Raw genomic sequence first — 16,622 nt, 5'->3', positions numbered from 1 at the left:
GGGCCCCGGGCTCTTTCCCCCTCGAGCCCCCAGTGGTCAGCACGTGGGCCCTCCTGCTTGTCCTGGGACTGCCCAGCCCACGTCCGAGGTCACCTTCCTGTCCCAGTGGTGCTGTGGGAACACCCGAACCTGGGGTGGCTGTGGGGGCAAGAAGAGCCCAGTGCAGCCCCCAGAGCGTTCAAGGAGAGGGTTTGGCCTCACAGGACCCCTCCGGGCATGTGCCCAGGAGCTCACGGGAGCAGCACACATGCATCCTGGCACGTGGGGCCAGTGCCATACACGCATGCCATGCACACGGCTGACACACGCTCCCAGGCACACGCCACACCCAAGGAACGGGCAGGGCCTGCCTGGCAGCGCGTGTTCGCTCTTCGCCCCAGTCCTGGAGGCTGGACGTCAGAGGCCCTGTGCTGGCCCTGACCCGTCTTGTAAGGACAGCAGTCACCGACCTTGACTGCCTCCTGAGAGACCCTATCTCTGAATCCAGCTGCCCAGGGGTCAGGCTCCTTCCACGTGGGGGTCTGTGGCACTGGTGCAAGTTCAGTCTGTAGCTCCCTGCTCAGTGTGCACACGCACACACGCGCACTGTGGGCACTGGCTGCGCAGCGTCCAACCCACCAGAAGGGCTCCTAGTGCATCGGTCTAACCTAGTTCTGGACACAGGCCGGTGACCACACTCTGAAACCCTCGGTGCCGCCACCCTCCCTCGCAGCTGCCTGGGAGAAGGCCCAAGACTTGGGGAGGCCTGTCCCCTGACCCAGCGTGTGGTCTTTGCTCGTCCACATGCCCCGTGCACCCTCTGGCAGAGGAGGGGTGAGGGTTGGCATCAGTGTGGACTGCAGGGTGGTGGGAGAAGCCCCTGCTCTTCCTGAGGGGTCTGCCCTGCAGGACGAGTGGGTGCCCAGAAGGGGCCACTTGAGGGTCCCAAGACTGGCCTGGTCCGGGCAGCTTGGCCAGGCCGGGCAGGGCGGGAGACCCTCAGGCCAAAGGGGCTCCATTTAGCTGAGACAGGAGTGGGAGGGATCCAGTGTGTGTGTTGGGAGAGCAGACCCGTGGGGGGGAGGCTCTGGCCTGGCCCTGGCAGGTGTCGGGGGCTGCAGGTCCCCACTTAGGTCCCAGGTCTGCTGGCTGCGCTGAGCCTGAGCCCCACGGGCATTGTTGGGAAGTGGGGGGCCCTGGGGCAGGGCAGAAGGGAAGCCCACGGCCTGGAGGGGGGCTTCCCAGAAGGGCTGCCTTCCCGCTGCCTGCCTGGGTCGGGGTCACCAGCCCTTCCTGGGGCCTCCTTCCTCCTGGCCCCCTCCTCCTCCTGCCCTCCCCACCCTTCCCCCACAGCCCTTATAGCCACATCCTGCAAGGAAAAACCCCAGACTCCCGAGCTGCGGAGCTGAGAATGCGCGTGGGAGCCCAGCCGCCCAGGGCGCCCAGCTCAGCGCTCCTGCTCCTGGGGCTTGTGCTGGGCGCTGCAGCCCGGCTCACTTGTGTTGGGGACACATACCCCAGCGGCAGGAGGTGCTGTAAAGAGTGCCAGCCAGGTGAGTGGCCCAGAAATGGAGGGATGGGGAGGGATGCCTGCAGGGACACAGGACGAGGCGACGGATCAGGGGACACAGGGATGGGGGACTGCGTAGCCAGGAACAGGGCGTGGGGAGGTGGGGGACCTGGAGACATGGGGATGGGTAGACAGGGACCTACAGACGGGGTCAGGTGGTGCAGGTGTCACGGGGAGTGGACTCAGAGTGCCCTGGTGGGTGACGCTCCAAGAGGCTGGGTGACCTGGAGCCACACCTGGGCCAGTGGGCCAACCGGAGGCTGGGCGGGGGGCTGTCAAAGGGAGGGCCAGCGCTGCGTCCTGACGCCAGCCCCCGTGCAGGTTATGGGATGGAGAGGCGCTGCACCGACACTCAGGAAACCGAGTGCAGCCGGTGCAAGCCCGGCTTCTACAACGAGGCAGTGAACTACGAGCCCTGCAAGCCCTGCACCCAGTGCAACCAGCGTGAGCCTCGTCCGGTGCCCCGGCCCCGCCTCGCCCTGCCACGCGGAGCCGCGGGGGCTCTGCTCTGCCTGGGGTCCCACGAGGAGCCCAGGCCTCCCACGGGGGTGGGGGGCAAGCGCCACATGGCCTGGTGGGGGCCGTCTCCTGGAGTCCCCAGCAGGCTGTGAGGAGGGTAGGAAGGCGGTGGGGCTGCCAGGGCGTGATGCCCGGGGGACACGGCATCCAGGGCTGGGAGCGAGCCGGGGGCTGCCGGCCTGGAAGGGGCGGCAGCGGATCCTCGGCCTTGGTCCTCTGCCTGCTCCGCAGCCCCGGGCCCCAGCCTCACCGGCACCCGCTGCATCCACTGCACTTGATTCCCAGGAAGTGGAAGTGAGGTCAAGCAGCGATGCACAAACACGACAGACACCGTGTGCGGCTGCCGGCCGGGCACGCAGCCCCAGGATGGCTTCGGCTACAAGCGTGGAGTTGGTGAGGGGGCGGCGTGTGGGTGAGGGGCCTTGGGAACCACGTGAAAGGAACGCGGCCCTCGCATGCTGTCGCCACCCCCCCCAGGGGGCCCAGCAGAGCCTGGGGTGGGGCTCCTGGGTCAGGACCCCAAGGGCGGCACGTAGGCAGGGAGGGGCTTCGGGGGGCGTGGGGTGAGCGTCCAGGCGCCCCCGAGGGGCAGCTGATGAGCGGAGCCTGCTGGCTTTGTTGCAGACTGTGTGCGGTGCCCACCTGGACACTTCTCCCCGGGCGACGACCAGGCCTGTCAGCCCTGGACCAAGTGAGTGGGGTCTGGGAACCGGGTGACAGGTCTGGGAGGAGGAAGCTGCTGGCAGGGAACTCCTGGGCCCTGTCCTCCCGCCAGCCCTCCCCACTGGCTCCTGCCCACTTCCCCCCGCCCCCCCCCCACCTCCCCCCAACCCCAAGCCTCAGCCCCTGCTCAGCCCTGGCCCAGCCTCCTCCCACCCGCCTCACAGCCAGGCTGGAGTGGGGAGCCTGCGAGGCCCCAGCCCAGGCCCAGGGACTTAGTGAGACCCTCACTCCTTCACGGATGAGGGCCCCCTCCCTGCAGGGGTGTCTGTGGCGGGAGCGGGAGCACAGCACAGGCAGCCGTTTGGGAGAGGAGGGTGTGGGGGGGAGCCAGTCAGGAACCGCTGCGTGGGGGGGCTGGTTCTTGAAGGGATGAGGGCCTGGGAGGGCGGAGGCTCCCAGGGGCCCGGCAGGCGCCACTGTTGGTCCCGACGCTGACGTTACCTGAGGGGGTCCCGTGTGGACCCTCTCACTCCCCATGTCCCCCTCGTCCTGTCCCCAGTTCTGGGCCATCCGCTGAGAGGGGACGAGGGTGTGTCTGGCCTGATCAACACCCTTGCCCCCCCAGCTGCACCTTGGTGGGGAAGCGAACACTGCAGGCGGCCAGCAACAGCTCGGACGCCATCTGTGAGGACAGGAGCCCCCCAGCCACACTGCCCCAAGAGACCCAGGGCCCCCCAGCCCGGTCCCCCACTGCCCGGCCCACCACTGCCTGGCCAAGGACCTCACAGGAACCCTCGACGCCCCACACAGAGTCCCCCAAGGGTAAGGGGGCCTGGCTTGGCCCCAGCAGGGCCCTCCCCCAACCCCAAAGAGGAGTGGGGTGAGGGGGAGAGGGGCAGGGGCTCCTTCCTTCCGTGGACCCCACCCCAGCAGGCTCCGCCTCCCCGCAGGCCCTGAACTGGCTGCTGTCCTGGGCCTGGGCCTGGGCCTGGTCCTGCTGGCGCCCGTGGCTGCTGTGCTGGTCCTGCTCCTGCACCACAGGGCCTGGAGACTGCTGCCCAACGCCCCCAAGCCCCCCGGTGAGTGCCCGCTGCGGCCCCAGCCCAGACCGCCTCTGGGAGGTGTGGGACCCCTGCCCACCTTCCAGCCTGGCTCCTTCCCCTCCCCAGGGGAAAACGGCTTCCGGATCCCCATCCAAGAGGAGCACGCGGACGCCAACTCCAGCCTGGCCAAGACCTGAGCGATGTCCGCGGGGGCTGGGAGCCCGCGGCCCCTCCCCAGCTGGGGCCTGTGGGGGGGGGGCTCCAGTGCGCCCCCACCTCCTGTCACCCTGTCACCTCTGGGCCCCGATGCCTGTCGTCCCGCCCTGTGCCGTTTTAGGTGCTCCTGGGCTGGAGCCCCGGGCCCTGCTACGTATGCTGTGCATACTCCCCGCCCAGGTGGGGCCCCAATAAATGCCGTTGGCGGATGCAGGTCTCTGACTGGGCACCAGTGGGCTGCAGGCAGAGGAGAGGTCTCTGGCCAGGGCTGGGTATGGGGTAGGGGCTTGAGCGGATCCCTCCGAGCCCCCAGCCTGTGGGCGCATCCCAGTACCTGTGGGGGGCTTGGAGCCCCAGATGACTGCCCTGTCAGGTGAGATCCTCACCTAGGCGCGTGGACCCCAGAGACTGGCACTAGGCTCTCGAGAGGGGCTGGCGGGGGCTGCCTGGCCAGGCGCTAATGGGCGCCGATGGGAACCCTGAGGCCCCGGCCCAAAGGGTTTTTAGGACCAGCTCTCGCTCTCTGGGGGCCCCTCCCAGGAGAAGGCACGGGTGCTGCTTCTCAGACCCCACATTCTGCTAGACCTGAGTGGGTGGTGACCCTGGGACCCCCATTGACGCCTACAGGGCCCCAAGTCCCCCAAGGCCAGCCTGGTGTCCTCCGGAGCCCCTGGGCCCAGAGCACCCTGGCAGTCCCGGTGGTGGGCGGCAGCCCAAGTCCTGCAGAGAAACTGGGAGCTCCTGACGGGGCCAGCCCTTTATCCATTCCCTGCGGGAACAAAAAGGCACAAGACAGCTTTATGTGACAAGGCTCCTAGGTGAACCCAAGCGTCCACGGGCTGCAGAGTGGGCTGGTCACGTCCTCGTAGCCAGACAGGCCCACTGGCCAGCACTGAGGGACGGGACCCAGCCCTGGGCAGGGGTGCGGATGTGTGGCTGGAGGGACGGAGGACTGCAGGCCCCATGGGGACCACAGCCCCGAGCCTGCCTGGGGCCAGAGGAGTGAGCCGTGGGGTGTTCGCCTCTGTGTCCCACCCTGCACGGGACGTGTGTGAGGCTAATGGGCTCAGTTGAGCTAAAGGCAGATGCTGCACCGGGAGCCCCGGCCACAGCCCTTTTCACCCTCGAGGTCTGTGGTGGAGTCAAGAGCTACCGGGAACCAAAATAAAGGGCCACAACGGTGCTGTGCTAGAGGCTACAGCTCCACTCAGGAGACAACCTGCAGGGGTGCACTTGGTGAACACTCGCAGCGCTGGCGCTGGGGGGCTCCAGCCCCTCCCACTCCGCGGGCCGCCCTGGGCGTGGTCCCCGCTGGCCAGGGTTCCGCACCGACACCGGGGCAGTGAGGGCCCGGGCTCCGCTGTGGGCAGAGCCCCGTACCTCCCCTGGGGCCCCCTCGTTTCTGGGGCTGCCTTCTCCCCAGGGTTGCCCCAGAGGCTCGTCCGCCTCTCCTCCAACCTCTGACCCCTCGCGGGTCCCTCGGGCCTCCCGGTGCAAAGGGAAGACAAGACGGATGCGCGTCCTGAGAAGGATCCCCGGACGCGGTGGCGAACGAACCCCGCGCTCTCTGCCCTTCAAACGGGCAGCAAACGGGCCCCTGACTTGGGACCCTCGGTCCTTGGGCCGCGTGCAGGCCATGCAGAGAGGCTCAGGGAACTGAAGTGGGCGCTGGGGGGGACCCGGGTCTTAAGGCCTGTAGTGTCGAAGGTCATGGGAAGGGGCTTCTCCTCAAACCTGGGGCCGTTCCCCCCGGGCGGCCGGGAGCCCCCAGCTTGCCCCCCCCACCCCCCGGCAGCCCCGCTTTGCCGTCAGACGGACGGATGGAAGTTGGTCATCTTAGCTTTGCTTCGACGCTGCTTCTCAACATGCTCTCCACTCCCGTCTCTGCCGACCGGGGCTCCACACCTGGCTGAGCTCTCCTGGGGCCCCCAGGCAGCCACCCAGTGGGACCCCAGCTCCCCTCCCCACACTGGCCCTGCTCCAGGCCCCCGCCTGTTCCCCATCCTCCCGCCACGGCCCCTGTGGTTAACACCTGTGCTCCCGTGGGACCCTCTGCCCCATGAACACGCGTTACTTCTGTGAGCTGAACAGCTGATGAAAATGTGACAAGCTGCTCGAAAAGAATTGGAAAATACAGATAAGCAGATAGACATCATCCCCCGCCTTGGTGCCCGGTGACAGAAACCCCGCAGCCTGTGGCTGCGTGGGAGCGGTCTTCCGGAGCCTTGGGGACAGGAGGGCAGATGAGGCGCCCACTCCTGACGTCACCCTTGCCTCCTGTCAGCTCAGCTCACAGCCACCACCTCCGCCAGCATGTGGCCCTGCCCCTGGCTTCCTGCTGCTGCAGGTGGCAGTGCCCCTCCAGCAGTCCAACTTGCAAGCAGCCTACCCCCTCTGTCCTGGGCTGGGTTGGCTTCCAGAAGGGCCAACAGACGCAGCACCTAGTCGCACAGGCACCGTTTGTAGGGGATTTAGCGTGTTTACCAGAACTGGGTGACCCCTTGCTGGTACAGACCTGACTGCTCAGGCCTTTAAAATGAGCAGTGGTGGAAGATCCGGAAGTCACTGCCCAACTCTCCGGGCCGCACCTGTTCCTGGTGGCCGGGGATGGCCAGGCGGCCTCCCTTTCTGCCCCCGTGCTCAGACCCACTCCCCACTCAGAGTGGAGCGAGGTCTGGGGGACCCTCAGAGAAGGCCTGCCCTGGTCAGGGTGGCCTTGCCTCCCCAGGCAGCCGGGAGCCACAGCTGCCCTGTGGGCCCTCCTTTTCCTGCAGGGACTAGCACATCCCAGGACTTGAGAACAATAGTTTTGCCACAAACTGCTAATTCCTGTCATTTCCTTCTGGAAAGGATGTCTGCTCCATCAGAGGAGGTGGTGGCTGTAGGTCTCAAAGGGTCTTGAGCTTGAAAGACTCCTGGGTCTCCCCAGGTCACCAGGTCACAGCTGTCAACACACCTCCAGCCCGCGGGCACCAGCAGAGACACATTCCTGAGACCTCACTGCTCCCCCACCCCAGGCTTCACCAGCTTCCCCTGCACGGAGCCCCTGCTGGAGGGCCAAGAAGTCCAGGGAGGCTTCCTGGAGGAGGGAGGGCCCCAGAGCCCCTTGGCGCTACATGGGGAAACTGAGCCCAGAGAGACAAGGGATAGTCTCCCAGTGAGTCGGAAACTGAGCTCTCTGCGCTCAGGAGCTTGTCAGGGGCCACTGCTCACACCCTCCAGGGTGACCAGGTGTTCATGGGGAGGTCTGGGCTGGGACCTGCGCTGCAGCCTGGGAGGCCTCCTCCCCGAGCTGCGGGGTTGGATCAGTGTTCTAGCAGGGGTTACCCACAGATGTCGGGGGCAGGGGCCCCAGCTGGCCAAGTTGGAGGTGGCAGTGGTGCTCGTCCTCATTTCCAGAATGACGGAGGCTTGTCTTGATTCCGGGATGGGCTCGAGGCCGCTCAGGCCTGCGATTTGGGGACTTCTGGCAGGTGAGGGGTCCGCCACCTGGAGGCTTCATCCTACCCACTCTGTGCATCAAATAATTTTATTATTTATTTTTTTATTTTTTGCTTTTTAGGGCCGCACCCGCAGCATATGGAGGTTCCCAGGGGAGGGGTCGAATTGGAGTTGCAGCTGCCGGCCCACGCCCCAGCCACAGCAACGCGGGATCCAGGCTGTGTCTGCAACCTGCGCCACAGCTCATGGCAACTCCTTAACCCACTGAGTGAGGCCAGGTATTGAGCCCACAACCTCATGGTTCCTAGTCGGATTTGTTTCTGCTGTGCCAGGACGGGAACTCCCAGAGAAGAATTTTAGCAGCCCACGGGGTCCTTGCTGAGTCCACCCTTGGGTATGTGGGGGGGGGGGGGTCCCAGCACAAGCCACCTGTGGGTGCTGCCTCCCCCAGTGACTCAGGGGCCATCTGCCACCCCGCATCCGGCACTCATACACGCTGGCCCTCCCACCCACACTCTAGTTCCTTCAGACCTGGCAGCCACAGGTTTTGCATAGAGAACATTTCTGACCACCCCCCCGCCCCGCCACGATGGGGCTGGGGATGTGTCCGGTGTTTCCCCCGAAAGGCACACACATTTGGGGCATATTTAGTTTCCAGATCACTTAGGAATCCCCCAAGGTCACTCCCCCACGTGGGTCTCCCAGATGCCCCCTCCTCTGTGGTCACCTGCTCTGAGTGCCATTGAATTAAAAAAAAAAAAACAAACCCTCTAATTTTGGAGTTCCTGTTGTGGCTCAGGGGTAATGAACCCAACTAGCATCCATTAGGATGCGGGTTTGAACCCCGGGCCACTCAGCAGGTTAAGGATTTGGCATTGCCGTGAGCTGTGGTGTAGGTCACAGATGCGGCTCAGTTCCCAAGGTGCGGGGGCTGTGGCTGTGGCCGGCAGGTAGACCTCCAATTCCATCCCTAGCCTGGGAACTTCCATATGCCTTGGGTGCAGCCCTAAAAATAAAAATAATGAATTTAAAAACTCTATTTTTAATAGCTGTTTTAGGTTTGTGCAAAAGCGAGGGGAAGGGAGCGGTCCCGCATCCCCGCCCCCCCAGCCTCCCCCACCCTCAGCATCCCCGCAGAAGGGGGCGCTGGTTACAAGCGGTGAGCCTGCGCGGACCTCGGCCCACCCCGAGTCCCTAGTTCCTTCCGGGACCTCGTGCTGCGCGTCCTGAGCTGTGGACAAACGTGCGATGACTCGTACCCGTCGGGATGGCGCAGAGCCGCCTCCCTGCCCCAAATCCTCTGCCCCGGACTTGCATTTTGAGTTGCAGGGTCTTGGGGGTCCCCCACGGGAACCATTGCTTGGGGCCCCGGGGGCGTGGCAGAGGCGGGGCGCCGGGCGGGGTCTTGGCGCGTCTTCAGGGGGCTGGCCTCCTCAAGTCCCAGAGGAGCGCTGTGCGGCCCTGGGGGCCGCGGGTGCCATGGGGGCGAGGGGCGTGCGCCTGGCCCTGTGCGGCTTCGCGCTGCTCTGCGCGCTGGGTCTGGGCCAGCGTCTGGCGGGGCGTTCAAGCTGCGGCGCCGGCCGCCTTCTACGCGGGACCGGGACGAACGCGCGCTGCTGCCGCTCGTGCGCCCGGGGTAAGGAGGGGCCGGGAGCCCCCGCGCGGAGAAGCAGCGGCGCAGCGCCCCCTTCCCGAGCTCAGCGCAAACTTTCCGGGTCCAGAGCGCTCCCAGGAGGGCTGAAGGCGCCCAGCTCAGGCCAGGGGCCTGGGAGGTGCGCGGAGGCGGGGAAGGGTGAGCAGAGACCGGCGGTGCTGGAGTCTTCCCCAGACAGGTCTGGAGTCCCCAGGTGGAGGAGGGCTGGCTCCCATCCTTCTGGGTGGGTAGTGAGCCTGCAGCCATCACCCAGGACGCTTCCTGCCCAGGTTGAGGTCACAGCCCCACTTGCCACCAGCTCCCTGGCGGGGACCTGCATCTGTGGGTGAGGGGCAGGTGAAATGAGTCATTTTGGGAACAAATATTGCAGGAAAGACACCCAGAGTGTCCCCCTGCCAGGACCTGGGGTGTGGGGAGAGGAGGCTCTGAGAGTCCAGGGACAGGCAGGCTGCCGCCAGGGTCCAGGCAGCTGAGAGCAGTGCAAGATGGACAGGGGAGGGGGGGTAGATCTGCCAGGTGACTCCCTTGTCGGGCAGGGACAGCTCCAGGCCACATGCCGAGTCGCAGTCCCCCCGCTGGGTAGGAGCAGTGTCGGGGCAGCGGGGCGTGCGGCCAGGCCAGGTGGGTGGAGGAGCTGGGTGCCCAGGAGTGGGGAAGATGCAGCTGGACCAGCCAAGGTCCTGGCTCCCAGTTGGGTGCCCTGCCCCGACAGCCCCATGTCCCCCCGGGGGCCGGAGGGGTCGCTCTGCTGCTGACAAGGCCGCTTCCTGCCCAGCTGAGGGGGTCTGTCCTGAGATGGACTGCGAGTGTATCCAGCCCGAGTTCCACTGTGGAGACCCCCAGTGTAAGAGCTGCAAGCGCTACTCCTGTCCACCTGGCCAGGAGGCTCAGCCCGAAGGTGAGTCGCAGCTGGAGGTGGCCTGCGCAGGTGGAGAGGTGGCAGGGGCCGAGCTCCCGGCTGCAGGTGTGGAAGGGAGCTCGCAAGTGGGGCTTATGGCCATGTCCTCTGGGCCAGCGGGCACCCGCCTTGGGGGCCTTCAAAGCCCTGGTGGGTGGGGCCCTTCTGTTGCTCAGGACCTCGGGCCGGATGAGGCTGGGCGCCACCGTTGGCATGGCTCCCAGGGGCCTGTCCTTCCCTCTCGTGGCCTGGCTTTCTTTGTCCAGAGACCATGCCCCGGAGGGCGGTTGTGAGGAGCAGTGGGGTGTTAGGGGGCTGTCTGGCCCTCAGGCCCTGGCTCTGCCTACACCGGCCCTGACCATCCGCCTGAGGGGGCGGTTGGATGAAGCCAGGCTGTCCCCCAGAGCCCGGCCTGGGGGTCAACCCCTTGTCTGGAAGGAGCAGCCGAACCCTCTTGGGGCCTGTTTACCTGAGGGGAGGGGCAGCTGGACATGTGAGGGCTGGGGGCGCGAGGACTGAGGGGGGCCCATGTAAGGCTGGACGGGACGGGCCTAGGGGACCCCCCTAGGCCTCCTGCTCTCCTGCCGTCCAGAGAAGGCTCCTGACGCCTCTGCTTCCACTGCCTCCGCCCTCGGACCACTGAGGGCAGATCCCCGCCCCCCCATCAGGACCCTCCCCTCAGCCGAAGTCACAGCCTGCCCTGGAGAGCGGCACACAGGGGACCTGGTCTACGAACTTGTGTCACGCGGAGGAGGCGTGTGGGGTCATTCTGCTGTGGCCCAAACACCAGGCGCCTCTCCTCATCTACCCCGCAGCCCCCAAGCCTGTGTCTGTCTGTCTCCAGGGAATTTCAATTTCGGCTTCAAGTGTGTTGACTGCGTGGCAGGGACCTTCTCCGGGGGCCACGAGGGCCACTGCAAGCCATGGGCAGAGTGAGTCCTGGGAGGCTTCTGGTGGCCGGGCAGCCCAGGCCTGCTCTGAGGGAGCGGCCTCTGCTGGGCCCCAGACAGCAGCGTGCGGAGGGGCTGCTCCGGTGGCTGGGGGCTGACCAGGGGGCTCTGTGTCCCTGTGTCCCAGCTGCTCCCAGTTTGGGTTTCTCACCACGTTCCCTGGGAACAAGACGCACAATGCCATGTGCAGCCCGGGGCCACTGCCCGCTGAGCCGCACAGCCTGCTGACTGTCCTTCTCCTCGCTGTGGCCACCGGCATCCTGGTCCTGACTGTGACCCAGCTGAGCCTGCACATCTGGCAGCTGAAGAGGCAGAGAGCATGGCCCCCAGGTCAGTTGTGCCCTGGGGAGGGGGCGGGGGCCCCTGGCCCGCCTGCTGACCACAGCCCCTTTGCAGAGACCCAGCTGCTCCTGGAGGCACCGCCGCCCCCGCCCGAGGATGCTTGCAGCATCCAGTTCCCTGAGGAGGAGCGGGGTGAGCGGCTGTCGGAGAACAAGGCCCGGCTGGGGGACCTGTGGGTGTGAGGCTTGGCCGTCCTCTGGCCCCGAGGGCCCCGGGCCGGAACCCCCAGAGCAAGGGCTCTGTGCCCTGCTGTGGGGCCCCAGCTCTCGGCCCGGCCCTGCTCCCCTCGATGGCGGAAGCAGGTGGGGGATGGTGGCTGCGACCAGTGCCCCGATCGATCGTGCAGAAGAGGCGGCAGCTGACTGGACCCCAGGGAAGACGCAGGCACCCCGAAGCTGCTTCCCTCTCTTGCTGGCCCTGTGGTGGGGAGCTGTGGTGCTTGGTTCCCAGGGCAGGAGGCTGTGGGACCACAGGACCTGGCTGCAGGCAGCACTCAATAAATGCTTGTCCAGTTACCTGAGTAGACGCCTGCTGGCCGGAGGCGGGGACAGGCTCCAGGGTCTCCCCCGCCGCGCTCACTCGCAGCCCCTCCCAGATGTCAGTCAGAGGCGCAAACCCTCAGCTGCGACCCGGGAAGCCTTGCCAGGGGAGGTGCTATGCTGGGCACCTGCCCGCTGCGTCTCTGGGCTGCCCTGTCCAAACCCCCTCCTCCAGGGGTCTGCCTGGCACTCGCTGGGACAGGGGCGTCCTCGGGGTGTGTCTAGTCTCTGGGCCACTGCTGCTCCAGACTCTGGCTCTGGGCTGGCCACACATCGCGCCGGTCCCTGTGGGGGACCTGCCCTGAGTCGCTGGGGCCCCCGATCCAGGACAAGGTCAGTTTCTGTACCCATCACTTCTTGGTGGATTGGGGCAGCCTCAGCAGGGCCTGGTCTGGCACAGCCCCTGCCGTCTCTCCAAGACCTTCTGCTGGCCTCCACCCCTCCCCGGACCCTCTCTCATGGGGCAAGGCCCTGGGGTTCTGCCCAGCAGAGGTGAGTGGTATTTTTCCAGCCGCCTCAAAGCGCTGACACCTGGGAGGCTGATAAGGACTCTCTGGCATCCAGGGTGTGGCAGGCGGGCCAGTGGAGACTGGTCTCAGCAGCAGTAGCCTCCAGCTGCCAGCACGCCTGGCCACCTGCCTGACGGTGGCCCCCCTCCACCAGCCCCCCCCCCCCCCGCCCCCCCAACCCCGCAGGCTGCCGGCAGAGCCCCCTCAACTCACTGGTCCAAACGCCCCCAGTTCCAGTGGGTGGGCGGGCCAGGCTCAGGGCAGGCAGGTGGAGAGGGAGCTCTGGTGCCCTCCCCCCACCTCCGCCGCAGGAGGGCCGAGCAAACCGGAAGTCCTCGTCCCTCAGTCCCCCCCTCCCCCCTTGGGTCCTAGGCTCTGGCATCCCAGGGAGCCAAGGGCAGGGGGGTTTCTGGGACGGCCCTCCGCCCACGTCCCTGGGACCTGCCAGTCACACCCATCGGCCCTCCTCTGTCTCCAGGCAGGACCGCCCGTCCTGCCAACCTCTCCCCTACCCGCCTTCCTCTCCGGGAAGCCTCTCCCTGGGGCTTGCTCTTGTCACCTGGGTCACTTGACTGCCCCGCTGCTACATGCGGGAAAGGGGTCCCCAGCCCTGGCTCAGGATCCGGATCCTAGACAGCTCGTCTAGGGCCTCGGGGGCGGAGCGCGTTCCGTTGACTCAGCGCGGAAAGTCCTCGTGGGCGGCCCGGGCGTGGGACAAGCGCCCGACTGACGTCCGCGCGGGGGCGGCAGGGCTGACGCAGAGCGGCGGGGGATTCCTGCTCCGCGGGGAGAGGTCTGAGAGGGCAATGCTGTGGGCGGACTCGCATCCCCACTGAGTGGAGCGGCTGGGTGACTGGGGCCGGCCTGGGGTGGGGTGGGGGCTCTGTCCGGGCAGCTCTGCGAAAGCTGCCCACTTGGCCCTGGCCCCTCCCCGCAGCAGAGATGCCAGGCTAGCCCGCCACCTCCACCGGGGTCTGAACCCAGCTGCATCAGCTCGCTCTCAGGCTCATGTGCCTCCCCAGGCAGCCTCCTCGGAGCCCCCAGCATCCCGCAATTGATCAATTGATCGCAAGTTGGGAGGGGCGGGGAGGGGCTCCGTTAAGGGCAGGGCGAGGCTGGATGCTCAGGAGCAGCGGGCAGGGGTTCTGGGAGGGGCGACCTGAACAAGTCCAAGCTTGGGAGAGGGATAGCGGAGTGAGCAGGGTGTGGGGTGGGCAGTGCCCAGGGCCGCAGGAGGCCGAGGAGACTCTGGGGCGCTGGTGTGTGGGCAATGCGGGTGGGGGGCGTTGAGAGGCACCCATCCCTCCCTCTCTCAGCTCAGCTTCCTGCAATGGGGGCAGGTCTGTGCCCACCTGGGTCCCCAGGTCTAAGCGAGATCCTCAGGTGAGGCTGCCCGCCGGGAACACCCCCGCCCCGGAAAACCACAACTTCTCCCCTGAGGGTTGGAGTCCATGGTGTCAGTTCAGCCTCAGATAAGGGCCCAGAGCCGGCTCTCTGTTCCCAGAAGTGCTTTTCCCGCAACAGCAACAGCGAGTCCCACCCAGCCCCACCCCCTCACCTTGCTGGGAAAGGCCTCTGACCTCACTTCTCTTACTGAGATCCGGTGCGGCCCTCCCCCCCCACCCCCCACCCCCCACCCCCCACCCCCCCATTCCCTCCCCACCCCCGCGCGCTCCCCGCCCCCGCAAATGGACAGTGGGCAGAGAGAGAGATCCCATCCTGGAGGGAACAGGACCCCAGCCCCTCCTAACCCATCCCAGGGCAGCTCCAGGGGGCTGTCCAGGGGCAGGTTGTCGCTGGCTGCCTCCTGGTGCCAGGATGCTAAGCTTGGCCCCTCAGGGCCCTTGACTAGGTCCTGGGGCCATGGCACCCACTCCTCAATGGTTTCCTGAACCTTCCAGAGCACAGCCACTCCTCCCACAGCTGGGCTGAGCTCTGAGGTCAGCAGAGGACTCAGTCCTGCAGGGCCTGCCCTCCTCTGGCCCCTCAGTGGTTTTCAGGGCCCGGAAACCCTCTTCCCACTGGGAAGGGGCTGCACACTGGGTGAGGGGCAGACGTCTCTCCAGGAAGCTTCGGGGGCTGAGGTGTTTTCCGGAGTGAGTCAGGCCACGGCTGTTCCAGACACCTTTTTTGGAGACTCCTTCCAGGGAAGAGGGGCTGGGGGGGCGGCATCCTCTGAGTCCTCAAGGCTTCACGGGCAATTGGGCCGAAATGGACCTCTGATTGCTAAGGGCTGAGGGAGGCTCCAGTGAGTGCCAGGGTGAGGGCCTCCAGATGGGGGCTGCAGAGATAGTGGCGCTCCCCGGGTGGTTCCTGGGTCAAAGCCAAGGGCAGCTTGATTCCCCAGACCTTCCGCGGGTGGGAGACATGGCATGACCCCCCCACCTCCGCTTCCCCAAGCAGGACCCAGGACTCACCCCTGGAGGAGATGGGGAGAGAGTAGAGGGGAAACAGGGGTGGGAGGGACGGGGAGACGCAGCTTGGGCTGCAGCGCTGGGCAGCCTTGTCCTGGGCGCTAGGAGGGGCACCCCCGCCCTGCTGCTGACTCTGGCTCTCAAGCCACTGCTGAGGCCCGGCTGTCTCTGCTGTGCCCGCCACCCATCACATCATTTGAGGACTGGGGCACACCTTGTACCTGCCCAGGTACCCACAGCCCAGACTTGGCCCCCTGCCTGCCCTCCCTGCAGCCCTTGCAGTTCTGGCAAGGAGGCCGAGTGTGGGCTGGGAGGGGCTGGGGAGGATCCAGATGGACAGACAAACAGCAGGGACACCTCACTGACTGACATCCATGCTCTCAGGAGGTGCCAGGGGCCCAAGCCAGCAGTCTGGCCAGGGCTTTGGGGAGCCTGGGGATGGGGGCTCAGTCAGGACTTGCACTTCTTGCCCCACACAGGTGCCTATGGGCCACTGCATCCTCTCCGAGCCCAGGGATGACAGAGGCAGCAGAGCCAGCCTCTCCCTGGGGATAAGGTCACCTCTGCAAATGCGGCCTTGACTGGCTGGCTGGGCCAGGGGAACAGTCCCACTCTGGCTGGGAGGAGAGCTGGAACATCCCGGGACCACACATCGGCCACCACGGGGCCCATCAGGAGCCCCAGCCAATGCAGGTAGAGTCCAGGGGAAGGAGAAGCCTGGGAGCTGAGGCAGGAGGAACAGAGGGTCCTTGGCGTTATCAGGAGGTGACCCGAGCTGACATGGCTCTGTAGCCAGCAGGGAAGGTGGTCCTGACCCCAAAGTCCCAGGTGTGGGTTTTGTGAAGACAGGGGTGCACTTGGCCCTCCCCCCCAGGAGGCCCCCTCTCCCTGGTAGAGGCTGGTCTTCCAGACTTGGGGCACAAAGCTGGCCAGCGGGCTGCAGAGGAGGCACTGCTGAGCTTGACCCCTCATGGAGAGCCCATGAGACAAGCTGGGAGGGGACTCAGGGCTCCCGAGCCCCAGTCGCACAGTGACAAGTGCACTCCTGGCCTGAGGACTGCACACGCCAGCCACAGCAGCAGGAAGCTGAGGGGAGTGTGGGTGGGAAGGCTGTGAGTGACAGGACAGGTCAGTCCCTTCCCCGGGTCTGTACCCGGGGAGGCCTGGCCCTACCTCTCGGAGCCCCAGTCTCTGGCTCCCAGCTACACCTCCAGGGTGCTGGCCAGAGACCTGGCAGCGCTGCCCTCTAGAGGGACTGTGGCTCTGGCATCTCTGGGGAAGGAGTGGCAGGTGGCCAGCGTGGGAAGACAGGCCCCGTGGCGCTCTAATGCAGGGCAGGGGTTCCAACAGCCCCTCCCACTAGTGGTGGAGCCTGCTGGGGTGGGGAGCATAGGTGGGCGGGCAGCAGGAGGGCCTGGGACTTGGCAGTGACCATTTGGTGAGGTGAGGGCAAGGGTGGGTGTGGGGGGCAGGGGTGGAGAGGGGGTGATGGCTCAGGACACTTGGTGGGAGGGGTTTGACACATCCGGCCGGCCCGTGGGGAACATAGGGACGTGCTGGCTCGGCACATCCCCGAGGGCACTGTCTTGCCATGACCACGTGCCTGCCGCCCATGGCCTGGGTCCTCTAGGCCTCCACAGGGCCCGCCTGCAGCAAAGTCAGGGGCCGTCGCAGGCAGTGAGCTCAGGGCCCTGCGGCTCTGAAGGCCGGGTAAAGAGCTGTGCTGGGTGCCGTGGGCACGTCTCAGGCACGGCCTCTGAGGAACATCTTGGATTTGAGGAAGCCCTGCTGTGGGGATCTAGAGGGGCTCATGGGGAGCCAGACTCTTTCTTGGGGCACACTGAGCCAGGCAGTTGGGGTCAGGTGGGCTGAGGGGCTGCAGGAG

At 66.4% G+C, this 16,622-nt stretch overlaps 2 protein-coding genes across 3 annotated transcripts; both read left to right on the top strand.

Moving 5' to 3' along the window:
• Window positions 1-1,374: 1,374 nt before the first annotated feature.
• Window positions 1,375-4,203, top strand: TNFRSF4 (TNF receptor superfamily member 4). The gene is made up of 7 exons (XM_047791027.1): window positions 1,375-1,532; window positions 1,871-1,993; window positions 2,354-2,461; window positions 2,693-2,759; window positions 3,357-3,553; window positions 3,682-3,810; window positions 3,901-4,203. Exons 1-7 carry the CDS (start codon window positions 1,391-1,393, stop codon window positions 3,969-3,971), a joined length of 837 nt encoding a protein of 278 aa, XP_047646983.1. The 5' UTR covers window positions 1,375-1,390; the 3' UTR covers window positions 3,972-4,203.
• Window positions 4,204-8,564: 4,361 nt separating this feature from the next.
• Window positions 8,565-11,608, top strand: TNFRSF18 (TNF receptor superfamily member 18). Of its 2 annotated transcripts, XM_047792529.1 has the most exons (5): window positions 8,582-9,067; window positions 9,861-9,983; window positions 10,828-10,915; window positions 11,061-11,263; window positions 11,330-11,608. In XM_047792529.1, the coding sequence occupies exons 1-5, from the start codon at window positions 8,680-8,682 to the stop codon at window positions 11,455-11,457; spliced, it is 930 nt and encodes a 309-aa protein (XP_047648485.1). In that variant the 5' UTR covers window positions 8,582-8,679; the 3' UTR covers window positions 11,458-11,608. The 2 variants fall into 2 exon arrangements, with proteins under 2 accessions (XP_047648484.1, XP_047648485.1); XM_047792528.1 differs by having other exon boundaries at window positions 8,565-9,067; window positions 11,061-11,608.
• Window positions 11,609-16,622: the final 5,014 nt, after the last annotated feature.

This window comes from Phacochoerus africanus, chromosome 8 (assembly GCF_016906955.1).
Source record: "Phacochoerus africanus isolate WHEZ1 chromosome 8, ROS_Pafr_v1, whole genome shotgun sequence".
In the NCBI taxonomy this organism is placed as follows: domain Eukaryota; kingdom Metazoa; phylum Chordata; class Mammalia; order Artiodactyla; family Suidae; genus Phacochoerus; species Phacochoerus africanus.
This window is presented reverse-complemented; position numbering and strand designations above follow the sequence as displayed.